The sequence below is a fragment of the Sander vitreus genome, chromosome 17, assembly GCF_031162955.1.
Source record: "Sander vitreus isolate 19-12246 chromosome 17, sanVit1, whole genome shotgun sequence".
NCBI classification, from domain to species: domain Eukaryota; kingdom Metazoa; phylum Chordata; class Actinopteri; order Perciformes; family Percidae; genus Sander; species Sander vitreus.
In genome coordinates, this window is record NC_135871.1 from 21,723,993 (window position 1) to 21,741,044 (window position 17,052).

Here is a 17,052-nt window from a genome sequence, read left to right on the forward strand (position 1 = left end):
CAATAACAAGATCATCCCGTTAATGCTGTTCTTCTGTATCTGTTTCATTTCAAGGACGGAGATTCCGACAGAGAATATAGGCGCCCTGCAGATGCTTCAATAGGCCTAAATCTTTTACTTTGTAAAAATAGGCCACAGCGTTGTGGAGATAGGTCTGGCTAGACTAACAGCTGAATATTTCACTTAGGCTAGGGCTACTGAAGATAATGCCTTAATTGACATTAATAATAAAAAAAAGAGCAACAGATAGGCTTGGCTACATGTAAGCTACTTGCCACATATTAAAGATATTGATTTTTAATGCAAGCAAAACAAAAATGGCAGCAATGGGCAATGATGCAAATTAATACATGCGGTTACCATATAGCCTAGCCTATAGCCTATTTATGTTTAAATGCAAATATCCTGCTGTGCATTAGCTAATGTGTCATTTTAGACTGATCCACTCAAACTTTGATGTAAGAACTGGTTAAAGCAGTCAGTCAGATAATGGACAGTCTTCACTTTGTAGTCAGATCACATTTCAAACAGCCATCATATAGCCTAAGCTACTGTCTTTCAGAGGCGATGGGCGTTAACAAACACAGAAATACACGCGGTTTGTCTGCTGCAGGAGAAAAGTTTGAGTGAACTGAGGAGGAGGGTTGGTCGGCTGACTGCTGCTGATGTTATTGAGGTTAAGGTTTTTCTTTAATTGTTCTTGACATCCTGCGGGCTGACAGAGGAGGCGACCATGGAAGAGGAGGAGGGGGACACCCACCCGAAGATGAAGTATTTTTCTCTGCCGTGGCCTCATCCCAGGTTCCGCTCCCATAGTGACACATCCGGATTTCGTTCCAGAATGCTGTTCAGACTCCAGGGAGCCCGCTCAGGTAGGATAAACCACAAAACTAAACTACACTGCCAACCTATAACTTAATGTTACCATATGGTAGGCCTACTGTTCGATTCATTTAAAATAATTCCTAAGACATCAGAACTAAACTGCTTCAGTCTGCCATCGCCACTATAAAATGTCTCTTATTCTTGTAGCAAGTTATAGTCCCTAGCCCTACTAGTGGCTCCTGTCTAAACAGAATCTCTATATGACTAAAAAGCAGCAGATCGCTTCCTGCACAGAGAAACTTCCCCCCTCTCTTTCTTTCACATGTTGCTCTGGATGCCACAATTAGGTTAAAACACAAAATGTCTTTCTATTTCCTTACTGTATTTAGGCTACAGTGTCTATAAAGGGTTGTCTCCTACTTTTTTCATGATTGATTCATGTACAATACCGATTATCAGTAGAGTTAGTTATTTTTAATATAAAAAAGTAAATAAATATTTACACCAAAATCATAGTTGGTGCACCCACAGAAGTCACACAATGGGTTGGATGGAGATAACATGTGGGTAGTTAAGGTTTAGTGATTTTAGGTTGAATAAACCAGTAGCTGAAATTTCCAGTGACTGGTTTGTGGATATCCTGGCAAGAAGTACAAACAACATTTCAAACAAATCCACAATATTGCCAAAACCTGCCTTAAATACTAATACACTTAGTATGCAATCAATAATCCAGTGTCATATTTGTACTCAGTTTGCATCAATGTGTATGAATCATAGTTTAAACTTTGACGTTGAGGGTTTTTTTTTTCTGTAGGTTGTAGTGTCAAAAAGTTTTAAAACAATGCAACCTTTTCACAGGCATAATAAGATTTTGGCCACCGTGTTAACCATACATCCTCAGCGTCTTACTTAAATGTCAGTGTCACAGTTTTGCTGCCTGAAGCCCTTGGCTGTTGAGCCCTGACATAGAAATATTGTTTCAGTGGTTAGAGCCACTTCCTATCAGCACATCTTCAGTGTTTTATAGCCTCGAACTCAGCCTGCAGTGGTGCTCTCCGCCCGACGCCTACACTATGTACTGCAGGCATGAAGTTTATTAATATAACCTGCTGCTGTTCCATGAGGGCGGACTTTCTTTGCAGTCTTATTCATTTCTTGTAACATTACAGTAACACTTGTATTAAAAGTTGCAGTTATTCTGTTCGTCTTCAGCCAAAGAAAGTGTTCTGTGTCTGGTTAAGTTGTAATTACAGGAAATGAGTTGTCCAAAGTTGTTTATGTCTCATGTCAGTTTGGATTTTGAGCTTCATGGTTCAAACTGAGTAAGCTTGGCTTAGCCTGAAAAATAAACACTATTGATACTTTGTTAGATACTTCATATACAATCCTCAAATGAACTGTTTTGTTTTTCAAAATCTGTTTTAATATATATCATATATCATAACATATGTGATGTGGTATGGATTGAACACAATGTTAGATTTGACAGTGGAACTGAATTCACTAAAAATCACTTTGCTGTAATGTACAGTAAAATGAACTGTTTGTAAATCAAGCAACAGGGGGAGCTAATTCACTTTTTTTTTTACAGAGATCCTGAAAATTGCACCTCACACATATGGTGACATTACATTTTTCCCATCCATCCCACAGGGTAAAGGACAGAGGGAGAGCATGCTGGGTTCATTTAGCTACATGTCTGAAATGATCTGAAATGTAGATACAATCTGACATGAGGATGTTTTCTAAACTGTATTTCTCTCAGGGAAATGAATTACAGTATTTTTTTTTTTTTTTTTTTTTTTTAAATGTAGTTTAAAAAAAAATAATAATAATTCTAAGAAAACACGAGACCAAAAAGAAAATGCAACCCACAGACTTGAGAACAGGAAGCATAAAGAAATATATGTAGGCAATTTTCGGTAAAAGTGAACTCTCAGAACTGTTTGATGAGCATCAATAAGTCATCCCAGCTTGAATCGTTTAGTCTTTCTTTTTGTCCACTTCATTCTTTTGGTGCAGTGATTATCACCAATATATCAGCAGTTTTTTGACACAAAAGTGTGTAGAGGAGGCTATCTCCCCTCAAACCTAATCAAATCAAATAATTTATTTAGATTTCAAGTCCAATTTTTGACCTTTTGCAAAGCAGCGGTTGACAAAAACAATCTCACTACAATAGCACCATCTGCTGAGGAAGCTCGTGTGATATGATTGAAAGCTCCAGAACAGCTGAACAACCGTGTGATGAGACGTATTTTGTAAATTGAACGTTCTTAAGCATTTAAAAAAAGAACATTATTATTTGAATAGCCACATATGTGTTAAGTTAGTGATGCTAATGCTATTTTCTATCACTATTGTAATGTGTATAAGAATATGGTACATTATTGCAGCTCTGCATATGAAATCGTGCACTCGCACAAGTGCGTTTGTGTATGTATTTGTGAAGAAATCCATTTGGGATCATTTGTAGGCTGAAATGCTATTTTGCTATCTGTTGTAAATAGTATCCTCCGGATGGGCGCTATATCGCTCATGTAATTACGCAGGCAGAGACAAGGAGAAAGAAGAGAAGGAAGGGGTGAAAGGGAAGAAGAGAAAAGAGGGTGAAAAAGAGAGAGGAGAAAAAATGGAAAGGAAGGCGAAGAAGTGATATATATTAAGACAAAAGAGAACAATAATGGATAAAAAAAAGAGGAGAGGAAACAGAGTCAAAGACTGGAAATTAAGACAGTTTGGTGGGAACAAGGTAAAATGATGAAAACAGTGATGAGGGGAGAGAGGAGGCAAAAAGGAATGCAAGGACAGGCTGATTAAGGAGGAGGAGAGGATAGCTGATTGAAGAGAACAAGAGGACAACAGGGGAGTGTCAGCTTGCTGGTACACTATGCTCCTCGAAATAACATTGATTACAGACCCTTTTAGTCTGCAGTTACTTGTTAAAATGTTCTAGAGTGCAGAGAGCAGCCCTTCACTGCCCACTCACAGCCTATCCTCAGCCACTGTTGTAGCTGCTGTAACAGCCACAGACATACGTTCGACATAAGTTCCTCAGTAATTAAAGACCCTACGTATGTATCTATAATTGTGTCCACACATTGTCACAGCCTTCAGCTGTTGCTTCTGAAGTAAAATCTCAAATACTGAAGTATTGCAGATGGGCCAGTTTGCAAAAGCTGGAGATAAACAGACCTGTGCACGGAATTTCAATATAACTAATTTGGTTTGTCAAACATTCAGAAACATTTTTAAATTCATATTTAGCAAAAAATATGTTTACAGTGGATTCCAATAGGTATCTAGGCAACCCCAGGAGTCTCCAGCCATGCTACTGGCTCTGAACCTGGCACAGAGGTGCTTTGAACTAAATGCTAACATCAACATGAGAATATGCTCAGAGTTACAATTCTACAGCGCTGATGTTTAGCAGCCCTATAATGTTTACCATGTAACACATGTTAGTTTAGCATGTTAGCATGCTAATATTATATATATTATTATTATAATATCATTATTTCAACCATGATGACAAAGGTTCCCTAACCTTAACAAAAACATAACTTAAACCATGATGTTTCCCTAACCAAGTTGTGTTGGTGCCTAAGCCAAACCAAACTTTAACAACAGTGGTGTTGGCTCATAAAACATATTTTGTTTTGAACAGTGATGTGTAATGGTTTTGTAGTCCACAGGGCAACAGATGCTTCTATGTGTTGTTCTAAAGGGCAGTTACAAACAATTTTTGTCAGCTAATTTGGAGGACTTGTTGGGCTGCTGGGATCTCATTTTAAATACACTACACTACATGATTATACTGGAAGGCAAACAACAGGTGATTGTAATCCAATAATTAAGGAGATTGCATGATGACACACAGCTGTGTTGTCTGTGCCTGTTTTTGGGTGGACTGTTAGACCTATAGTGTTGCTCTCACGTTTAACAGTGTGAGAAGAGGGTTAGCCTGCATGTAGGTGACCTTGTGAGGTACTGGTGTTTTTATGTTTTTCTATCTACTTCGTTATGTGCAATTGTGTGTGTGTGTGTGTGTGTGTGTGTGTGGGGGGCAGGGGGGGATGTTGTTGGAGTTGATGAGCCAGTTGTTTTTCTTCTTGCTTGTTGTGAGCCATTTCATTGGACTGCATTGATAGTTAAAGTATCACTTTCTCCGTTTCTCTCCCCTCTCTATCTGTCTATCAGCAACTCTGTGTGGTTACTAGCTAAGCCTTTAACTCTATTAATATTTGTTCAAACGGCTTGAACAGGATGTCATTGCGCTGCACAGCTTCAAATAATGCTGTGTATACAGTAAGTGTGCGTGATGGAAATGTAATAAAGATATGCTGGGTTAATTAAAAAAGCCAGTGAAACAGAGACATGTGAACAAAAACAAAAAACATATTCTAAAGTTTAAGATTTTTTTACACATTAGACAGTCAGAAAAAGTGAATAAAAGAGGGTAAGCTAAAAGGGAGGAAAAGGAAATTAGAAGGAATAAAACAGGAAAACTACAATAAAATAAATAGGAGAGGAAAGGAGCACTACACCATATGGCATGATAGTAGCTGCTCTTATGCAGTCAATGTAATGGTTGTGTGGACATTATGTCGGTTCTCAGACCAGTTCACTTGTGTTTACACTGGCATATATACACACGTTTTCAGTCCATCAGTGAACTCTATAATGTCCTGCTTCACTTATTTTTTTCACAGGTGGAACTTTAGTCCTATCAAAAAAAACATGTTTAAATAAAGAACATAAAACAAAACAACGGCGCTTGACACAGGCACATACTAAAATAGCAATCTGGTGCTATGGAGCGAGCTGCGGCATCCAGCATCAACCAGTCACTGGGATACAGATGACATATTTAAGATGTTGAGTGGCTCTTTGCAACACTTGAGGCACCACAAGTGTGTGTGACAGATAAACAGAAAGAAAATGTCCATCTGTTTTCTTTCTATCTCAGAGTTTGTATATTGTTTTATTTAGCATTGTGATTATTACTTATGCTGTGTTTTATTATCCATGGGTTTAATATCTTCATTGTTTTTATCACGGTGCAGTCACTGTGGCGCCATGGTCGTCAGGTGTGTTCTCCATTCAGCAGTCGGATTTAAAGCCTCTGAAAAACTTTGGACCTTTTTCACAGCAGACATTTTTGACTTGTCATAGTAGGAAAAGCACAGCTGAAATTGATAACCTTAACGATGGCTCAATTCCATCAAGTGTCCCAGTAAGCTATTTCAGTGAGTCAGCATGCACAATACCAGGGCCTCTTCTATGTGGAATGCAGCCATCATTAATGGTTTTGAATACACCTGTGCTTTTCCTACTATGACATGTCAACATGTCTGCCGTGAAAAAGGTCTTAAGGTTAAAAAAAACAGTTTTAGGTATTATTTACTGGGAGTTTAACACTTAAAAACCCAACTAATGTGCTTCTTCAAAGCAGCCTATAGCCCACTTTAACCAGAATCCAGAGCCTAGATGATAATGCAGAAATCTCAAATGTGAAATAACTAAAATAGTTATTTTTGTTATAGTTTTGTTTTTTTGTTTGTATGTAAAATCTCATCACTCATACTAAGAAGCTGATTCATCTTTAAATAGTTTTCAGGACCTTTTAATGAAAGGGGGGGAAAAAAACCCTGATGTATTATTGTGAAGATTGAAATTTAAGTTGTTTTAATTTCTGATTTTTAAATTATTTGTAAAACTTCCATATTTTAGTATGAAAACATAAGTTAAGGCTGAATCAGTTGGTCAGAAAGTTATTCACTAACATTCTGATTTTTTTTAATTATTATTATTATTATTATTATAGATTATTGTTCTGCTTCCAGCATCTCAAATAGACAGATAAGTTACTAAGGTTACTTTTTTTTGCTGTTTTAAATCATTGTTAATTGAATATTCTTGGTTTTTGACCATTGATTGGACAAAACAAACGGTTAAATTAAAATATAACTACCATATAAACTTGACTAACTTTACTTTATATAACACTTAGCTATCCTGTTGATAATTTGAGGTCATCTTTATCTATAAATAATAAATCAATAAATGTATAGATGAAGAAAAGTAAACATAGCACGAGGGGCGGAGTTAGAAGGGGGGCATGGGGTGGCAGCCCCCCCCCCCCCCCCAAAAAGAAGAATCCATTGGGCTGTAGTGCTGACAATCAGACAATTGTGATTTCCATTGGCTCAGAGTACTGTCACTTGGCTGCCTGTTCTGCCAGTTTTCCCATCCCTTGTCACATGACCAATTAATGTTACCATGAAGACTATCCAAAATTCTGATACCATGGAACCAGCACTGGAATTTTTTTCAAAAAGTGGCAGACTGAACCTATAGAAAATGTGTATTATTTATCGGTTATACAATTTAAGTTTAAAAAGAAAACTATCCTATCCAATATTTCCTATGTTTCCAAGCAGACTTGTTTCTATGCTGTATCCTGATAAAATGCCCCCCCGCCCCCCTCCCTCAGGACTCCACCTAACTGATTATTGGTACCCCCTCTATGCCACCCCACTTAAAAAAATCTTGGAATCGCCCCTGTACAGCACACTACCTGCTTATTTGATGCATATCTCTTCTATTTTCCTTTTTTCTTTCTCTCCTCTCCTTATTCCCTACGTCACTGTGGGACCTCAACACAGGAGGGAGAGTGAAAAAAATGGGTGAGATGGAGCCAGACAGCAGCCAGAGGAAGGAATAAAAACTTGACAGGCAGAGAGATGGAGATACAGTAAATGCAGGAGGAGACACAGATTGGAAGGGGGAACAACAAACTCAGATGGAAACAAACATTAACTTTTAATGCTCTTTATTGAAGCAAGGGGAGGCCGGAGGGAGGAGGGGTGAGTGAGGAGCAGACAGTGGAGAGAGAGGAAGTAGACAGTGAGGGAAAGAGACAGGGAGGGGAGAAGAAGGGAGACAGTGAGAAAGGGAGGAGGGGGGGTCAGTAGGGGGAGGGAGGGCGGCAGAGAGGCGGTGTGTCGGGAAGAGGCAAGGATCAATTCACACTGCTGATAATATTCCCTGGGTCAAGTCATGGAACATGACGGTGAGTTTTCTTCTCATATAATCAGCTGTATCTTTCTCTTTCTATTTGCATGGGTCTCATTGACTTTCTGTGTCTGTGTTATTGTAACAGAAGGCACGGTGGACACAGAAAGAGATTATTTCCACCACTTGCTCTTCTTCTCTTCACTGTCCTTATTTATTTTTCACCTGTTAGCCGGTGATTGCTTTACGTGTAAATGGTACACACAGGCTGTAAATCCTCAGCCTATATAAATTAGCCTGCTTACAGTGTTTACTTTGAAGTTAGCTTTGTAAAGACCACTCATTTAAACAAATTAAAAAGGGAGTCGTAGCGCATTTAAACGTGTACATGAGTCATTGGTGGCATTGACTACATAAGCTTATTTGTAAGAGCATCTGACCATTGTTGTCAGAGCTCATTTGGCTGTCACTGTATCTGACAGAAATGCAGAGCGGGTTTTCCTTATACTCTTTTGCCTCATTTCATAAATCTAAAATGAACATGTTCCATATATCAATGACAACAACACACGGTCACGCATTATGTACAGCAACTACTTTAAAGACCCAAGCAACAACACTGTGCAATATTAATAAGATGCTAATGCTGCAAGTAGAACACTTAACATTAAGGTTGGCTATACAGTATCTTCACTTAACCAGGCTTCTGTGTGCTGTGAGGGCCAGTTTTGCTGATGACACTTTGGCAATGCTTATGAGGCAATGATGATTGTGTGTGTAACTTCAAAAGCAATTATTGGTTTTGTAAGTTTGCCCACAATTGCATTATAGTTTCTTATATGACTAAGGCAAGGCAACTTTATTTATATAGCACATTCCAGCAACAAAGCAATTTGAAGTGCTTTACGTAAACATTAAAGAGCCATTAAAACAATAAAAGACATAAGAAAACAAAAACGAGCTAAAATAGAATAAGACAGGTATAAAATACAAGAATAAATGTTGCAATGCAGTGTAAGAAATGAACAATTACTTGATTTAATAAAAGGCAGAGTCAAACAGAAAAGTCTTCAGCCTTTATTTTAAAAGAACAGAGTTGCAGTGGACCTGCAGTTTTCTGGGAGTTTGTTCCAGATATGGGGTGCATAAAAACTGAACGCTGCTTCCTGATTAGTTCTGACTCTGGGGACAGAAAGCAAACCTGTCCCAGATGATTTGAGAGGTCTGGATGGTTCATAATGTAGCAGAAGATCAGAAATGTGTTTTGGCCCTAAACCGTTCAGTGCTTTATAAACCAACAGTATTCATTTGAAATCAATTCTTTGACTGACAGTAAATGCAAAGACTAAGACAACACAATGGCATTTTTTGTCAATATTTCTACAGAGGAACGAGAAGGCCAATTATTCCAGGTGGGCTCGACTGGTAGCTATCTTGACTAAATGACAATGATATGCCGGTTGGTGTCACACTCAACTGAAGGAGGCAGGCAGACTATATCGGGCCTATGTTATCTAATATAGTTTAATTACTGTTTGCAGAGGTTGTCATAACATATCACAGTGTTTAATAGGCAAAAAGCCCTGTTGCCATGTGTTAATAAAGAGAGCCAGAAATGTAGGGCAGAGATGATGTTTAGACTCCAGTCGTTGTCTCAGGTAAGCTTTACAGCAATAAATCCACTTTAATCCACGCTCCTTTGTGTGTGTGTTTGTCTGTGTTGATGGAGATGTAGTCGCAATGGGTACACAAATTATCGTTGTGAATTTGAGAAACAGCCTTTTGCAAGGCAAAGCAGCATCTGTAAATTGTGTGTGTGTGTGTGTGTGTGTGTGTGTCTACGATGTTGATTGTATATGTGTCCTGTTTTGTGTGAATGTGAGCTCTGGAGACAATGTAAGGTGAGACAACACAATGTGCGTATTTGCATGTGCCTAACGTGACTTACCATTGTAGCCTGCACAAACTGGAGACACTGGACACATTTTTCACAAGTACAGTCTAATAGAAGCTCTTTATCTCTCTGCACATCCACCTCCAGGGCGACTGAAGTTAACCTCTTTGGAACTTAAGTTGAAGTGACAAATGCTATCGCTCTCTCCCACACTTAAATTACACACATGCCCTGATAAAACAACTTCTAGCTTGGCAGAAGGCTCTACTTGTTTGATAGGTAGGTCTGTCCAACTCACTTGTTTTTTCTCATATAATCTTTATTTACTGAATGGCTTAATGGCTAGATATGATCATCTTAGTCTAAATGTATTTCATCTTGGCTGGTGAATCTGCACATCGGATTATTACATTAATAAGATTACCTTTTCCATTGCTGCTTCTTGTTTAGAGTTGTACAGCTGTTGTAAACATAGGATGAATGTGTCAAAACCAAAGACTATAAAACCAAGAAAGGTTAGGTTGTAGTGCTGCCCCAGACCTCTTGAGCCACACTCTGGTAACAGACCTCAGTCAATAAAAGCTAGCTGGATGTTGGCCAAAGCAACCATCATCAACCAGTGGCAGTCTACTTTAAAACAAACCATGTCTCCAAGAGTAGTAATGTCATGACTAACATCCACACAACACAACTGGGCAAACATGACTGACATGCTTTGGACAGCTGTTTTTGTGATTTACTCCAGTAAATCTGATATGGCTTTATATAGTTAGAATATGAAGATGTAGATATATATGCCTGATGCTGTTTGTTTACGCTCCCCATTCGCTCTCCTCTTATGGCCTCAAATCACACACTTCTAGAGGGCAGCCATGGCTTGTGGTTTCTTTATGAAACATGGTGTCTGTGATCTGATGTTGGTATTATATTTTCCCTCTGCTGTTGCCTTTTATTCTGTGGTTATTATAAAAGACCCCACACTACAGTATCAATCTTTCCTCCTGCTTTTTCTGTCTCTTTCTCTATTTGTCTCTCTGGAGCTCGCTGCATCTCAAGCTCTCTGGCTTCCTGTCTGGCAGGATGTCAACTATTGATTTATACAGGCAACATTTTAGCAATGCTGGCGGCTTATGGGTTATGCCAAACAGAAAACAACAAACAGGAGATCAGGTTTCAGACAAGCTGGCTGGCATATGTGAAGAGGAAGAGCAATGACAGTAACCACTACTGTATCATTGCAATACGAGACTGTACAGTTAATATAAAGTAAATACCCTTTTAATAGGGATGTACGGGTTATGAAGGTGGAGAGAGGAGTCAAAGTCATGTTTGTGAGGAGGAATGATTGAATATTGGTTGGTTTTAGGTACTGTTTATAGGCTTCCTTTTACTGTGTGGAGTTGGATCATGTGCAGGAACTATATATATAAAAAAATAAGTCTAGGTTTTAGCTGATTATCAGCAGCCACAGCCATAAGCATTGCAATTTCTGGACACAGATGAGCGATACATTTCAGTCAGTGATTTATATTTAGTGGCTACACTACAAAAATGCCTAGAAGTCAGACCTATTGAGAGCAGAGGTCATTTTGGGATGAGATTTCACGTTAAAGCCCCTGAAATATTTATCTTTAACATTAAAGATTTATGACTAAATAAGAAAGTGTTTTAATTACTTTATCGTGTTGCACTCTTTCCTGCAATGTTTTATTGACACCCAACTGGAAAATTAGAGCCACAAACTCTCGATCCACCCAACTCTATTTACCTTACGATAATGTATGGAAATTATCATTAATTTGCATTTTCTGTTGCAGATTTTGGATGGAAACTAGAAGCTGATTGAGAATATACGTTTTCAGTATTAAGTATGAACCTTTTTTTATTATATAAAAAAGGTTAATACTTAATAGTGGAGCAACATCAAATGACAGAGAATCCTTATACACTCTGAATATAGAAAGCATGGTCAGTGTATTTTACAGTTCATTAACAATCCTACAAAAGACATTTTGACCCATTTTGCAAATCATATGTATTTGACAGACTATGATTTGGACAAATTAAGCTTCACAGCGCTACTGTACGATTAGATTTAACTGGTTGTTTACTGGGACAATTCAAGAATGAAGAAGTAGTCCCTCTCAGCTCAGCTTGGTTTGCTTGTATAACAGAGCCTGGTCCTTGCTGAGTCACACTTGACTGTTATGACAGTTTGGTACAGACTGTAATGGTGCAGAGATGTCCGGTCCCTGACTCTTGAAAAGGTTAGCATGCTCCATAACATGGAAACGACACCGATGTAACCCTTAAACGCAGTTTGGATTTGTGACAAGCAACAGCATTTTCTTTTTTTAGGCAATCACTGAATGCACAAAATCATTTTAGCAAATCAGCCAGAACGACACGCAGATAGATTCCTTGTCCTTTGGCTATGGCAATATTATGAGACTGTACCCTGGCAGCAACTGAGTTTAATAAATAAATCAAGGGGAGGGGAGAAAGGCTCTGAAAAGTAGCACTTAAACAATTATTACCCCCTTGTTCTGCTGAGGCTACTACTTAATATTTGATGACTCCTTTCCTTTCTTATGGCCCTTCTCCTCCTCCTTACCCTCTCCGGTCTTCCCTTTTCCTGTTTGTGTCAATGAAAAGGTCAGCCTCCCCTCAGTTGATCTCTCAGTTATTTAGTGTCAGGACTAACAGGACTAAGTTCCTGAAAAGTGTCATTTTGATATAGAAATTCCGATGCTCAAAGCGGCCGTCCTCTTGACTTTGAGTATATCCCCAAAGATCTCCATTTTGGATATTGTATTCATGCACAGATTTACAGTAAAAGCATCAGATTGATCTAAGCGCAATTCAGAGGGAGCTTTTACCTGCACTTGTTTGATCAGTACTTGACACGGAGGATTAAAGAGTTTGAAGCAGTAGAAGCCAGAAAGGTCAATAGTGAGTTTGTGACCAGAAGAGAATCTTTGGGTTCTCTGTTGTTATCTCTCTCTCTCTCTCACTCACTCTCACACTCACTCTCACACACACACACAAACCAAACAGACCCATCTCTTTCACACATACAAACTTTTGGTCATCAGGTCAATATCTTAAAGTGAATACAAGTAAATAGAAGGAATATTGAGTCTGTTAGAAAGTCTAATCTATCGATAAAATGACATTCACCAAGAATCCCACTATTTGTAATTTTCTACATTTAAACGAACAAATTGAAGAAAACTTGGACAGTACTGAAAGTAAAAAAAAAGGAATTTAATACAGACAAAAATATGAGCACAAAAAAAGGAGATGAAACTAAAATGTTATTTAAAAGTTCCCTTATAAACAACATAAAATTACACATGAAAATCAGTTTACTTGTCATGAGAAGTAGTATTGAGCCTGCTAAAACAGTTGTATAATGTCCTCTGTGGGTCTGAAAGGAGATTTATAAAAAATAGAAAATGTTTATAATGACATCACCGTTGTAAAAATATGTAAAACACATGCTGAAACCCACTACATAAGCTGACATGAAACTGTGCACATCAATGAAAGCATAGCATTGAACTTGGACTGCATCCAACTCAATCATCAATTAACCATTGGTTATCATCACTCACCCATATTATATGGAAGACAGATCATGAGCTGACTCATCTTGAGAATTTAACACCTTTAACACGTGTAGCCTCCAACAAATTAAGAACATGTTGCTGATACATCAAGTTAATGACATTACCTCTCAGTCAATACTAACACAGTCAGAGTTTTCTCTATTAACTTTACGAAGTACTTCCATCCTGTCCTGATGTCCTTCCTGTCTCAATTATCCACTTCCATCTTATTCACTAACGACAGACAGCGGCCGTCATGGCAGCTCCCAGGTGTGAATGTGTATAAGGCTTGCATTATTGTTTACTACAAACAAAAGTGGATTTGGAGTCTTTGCAAAGGCTCTCAAACTGCAGTCAAACGCCACGCTTCATATACTCAAGATATTTATGTTTAATGATCATGTGAGTCCAATTGGAATCAGAAGATTTAAATCAGCCACACTCAAAGTGCAAATGTAAAAAAAAGATGCAGCCAATCATATGATATTGATTGCATATGAGTCAAGTGGCTGTATTAAGAAGTGATGAATGAGGCTGTGCAACCTCGGTCTGCCCAAATGGCTTAATTTGTTTTGATTGCACCTTTTTGTTTTGTTTTGTTTAGAGTTCGCTGCTGGCTTCATTTTTTTCTATTAAAGCAATCCATAACAAGCCTGTCCTCTTTTATGTGATTATACATGCTTGTGTTACCGTTTGTGGCTTCTTATGCTTTGATGACTTATAGGGGAGAAAAGAAGGGGTGTACAGCAGTGACAAGGAGAAGCAGAAACAAAGGTTTTACAATAAGAAGTTTTAAGAGTTGCATAATGACAAATCATCTTGAGTCATTTGAGTTGTGCTGTTAACACTAGATGGCAGTATTGTCCTTAATGGAAAATCATTTCACTTGCAGATCAGGCAAGTTTGAGTTGGTAGTGTCATGCAAGGGTGTAACTTTATGTTCAACATTGGGGGGATGAGATCCCCACTTTTGAGCAAAATTGAAGTTTTGGTCATCAAACACTTCATTTTCTGCATTCTGGTGAGTTTTTCTGCAACAATTTGTGCCTTTTCTGCATCAGGTTATAGTGCAAATGTTTTTATTTATGTAAAGGAAATTATAATAGGTTTTAGGGGTGGGTTGCACTGGCCAGTTTATTGACCAAAGGATTAATTGAAAACATAATGAATTGCTTCCGCATTACATTATACCTTTTACCTTAACAAACATCATCCCACCTTCCCTTCTTATCTCTCCCTGCTTCAAGGGATAAGGAGTGAGTATTATTTAGTATTAGTTTATTTTAGTATTATCAACAGCATGCACTTAGTGTAAAGTAAAAGTACTTGTTGTTCTGTAAAATGTCCCCAGTGACTGATATATTTTTACCAACAGTAAGTGACACTAAAACCAAAACTATAGAAGTTCCTCTTTCTTTCAAATGGCTTAATTTGTTTTGATTGCACCTTTTTGTTTTGTTTAGAGTTCGCTGCCGGCTTCATTTTTTCTATTAAAGCAATCCATAACAAGCCTGTCCTCTCTTATGTGATTATACATGCTTGTGTTACGGTTTGTGGCTTCTTATGCTTTGATGACTTATAGGGGAGAAAAGAAGGGGTGTACAGCAGTGACAAGGAGAAGCAGAAACAAAGGTTTTACAATAAGAAGTTTTAAGAGTTGCATAATGACAAATCATCTTGAGTCATTTGAGTTGTGCTGTTAACACTAGATGGCAGTATTGTCCTTAATGGAAAATCATTTCACTTGCAGATCAGATCACCAAAACTATAGAAGTTCCTCTTTCTTTCTTTTCAGTTCTTTATAGTAAAATGACAATACTAGATTTTAAATACTGATACATCCATGTGTAAGCAGCATTGTACTGTAGTAGCTGGCTGAGGTGTACAGTAGCCTATAAACTAGATGAAGTAACTACTTTATATACATTTAGGTTATTTAGTCCAGTGGATTCCAACCCAGGGGTCGGCCCCCTCTTAAAGGTCAGCAGATACATTTGAGGGGTCGTGAGATGATTCATGAAAGAGGAAAGAAGAAAAAACAAACCTGTTTTCATTATTTTGAATATTCTCCAATCTTTGTCTTTTTGTTAAATAATTGATAATTGGAGATCTTTGGGCCTCAAACTGTTTAAATGAAACCATCTGAGAAGTTTAGAGGGGAAATCACTTACAGACATCTGAAACGTGGCAAAGGACCCCATCCAGACAGCTTTTGCGAAGGGCTCACGAGCCAAATGGTTATATTTAATAAGATCATCATATGATTTAACACAATGTCAAATCTTAATCTGTAAAGTAGTAGTAGTCAAATAAATTAAGTGGAGTAAAAAGTAAAGTAGGCCTACCTCCAATATTTCCCTCTGAAATGTAATGGAGTAGAAGTATAAAAATGGAAATGCTCAAGTAAAGTATAGGCTACCACAAAATTGTACTTAGTTACTTTCCAACACTGATCTTAAATGCAGGACTTTTACTAGTGGAGTAGGCTACTTTTACTTTTGATAAGTACATTTACCTAATAATACTTAATAGTATTTTGAATGCATGACTTTTACTTGTAGTGGAGTACTTTTCCATTGATGTATTAGTAGTTTTACTTAAGTAGGCTAAAATATTTTAATATTTTCTCCATCACTGTGTCTAGGCCAGTGTTAACTAGTGGCTGAAGGTATCAGACCTCTTCACCCTGTGACCCCAGCAGCGCCTCTAATCTGCACCGAGGAATGAGAGGCATTCTTCAGCTGCTCACAGGAGGAGGAGGTGGGAGGGGAAGTAACGACGTAGTAGCGACTCAGTCAGTGAAGTTTCCAACGACTCAGCCATCACGGTCTGAAACTCTTTTTTTTGAAATGAACAAACTCGGCGGGTGCGGAGGGGATTTAAGCGGCGATAGAAGACCGTGATCTTGGGTGGTTCTTTGGGTTGCCCCGGTCCGGCCCGGAGGATCTGAATATGGGTCAGACTGCTGTGTCTGCCGTATCACAGCCTGCGAGCGGTGAGTGAGTGTGTACATGTGTGTGTACGTGCCTCCCTCTTGTCTCACACATATTCGCTATTTGTATTAAAGGATGTCTGCTCACTTCTGCTTTGTTTCTTTTAACACTTCTGTCGGGTAATTGATCGAAACTTCCTCACACAGCTCAACACAAACAAAGCGCTAAATGATTTCATGCTAATAGGAAGTTAGCTAACTTAGATGTTGTATTAATTCATAACTGTGCTCTTACATCCTCTTTGTTTCTAAATCCTATCGCTGGTTGTGTTACCCAACTGTTGTACAACTTGAGTGAAATGGCCAGAGTGTTAAAGCAGGCTATAGTTGCCTAACCAAAGAGTTGCATGTTTCTGCTGGGTAATGAAGTGCACTGTTTAGTTTATGTGAGAATGTATTTAGCAACCAGTTTGACATGAGTCCAGATGAACAGCTTAGTTTTTAACTTTGATTGCCCAGAGGAGTACCTGAAGCTCGTCCAGCAATGTAGACTTTAATTCACATGCAGGACCCTATGAACCAAGACGACATGTCAAAGTCAACAAGTGGGGCTCATCACTTATAGTTTAGGTTTGACAGTTGCAGCCCAAGATGCTGTTATCAAATTGTCTTTTTGTCCAACACTTCAAAACCTTAAATATTCAGTTTACAATTATATAAATTAGACAAAAGCAGAACTTGCTAGCGATTGAAAGGGCTGTAACCACTTA

General features: G+C 38.2%; 1 protein-coding gene across 3 annotated transcripts in view; it reads left to right on the forward strand.

Annotated features, from left to right (window-relative positions):
- Nucleotides 1–609: 609 nt before the first annotated feature.
- Nucleotides 610–17,052, forward strand: part of phactr2 (phosphatase and actin regulator 2) — a 39,351-nt gene continuing 22,908 nt past the window's right edge. Inside the window, exon 1 of one of the 3 annotated variants that reach the window (XM_078272836.1) lies at nt 610–872. In XM_078272836.1, the coding sequence (XP_078128962.1) occupies nt 734–872 (139 nt within the window). In that variant the 5' untranslated portion in view covers nt 610–733. Of the gene's footprint in view, nt 873–7,830; nt 7,904–16,104; nt 16,346–17,052 lie in introns of those variants that run through there. The other 2 variants (XM_078272838.1, XM_078272837.1) reach the window with 2 other exon arrangements.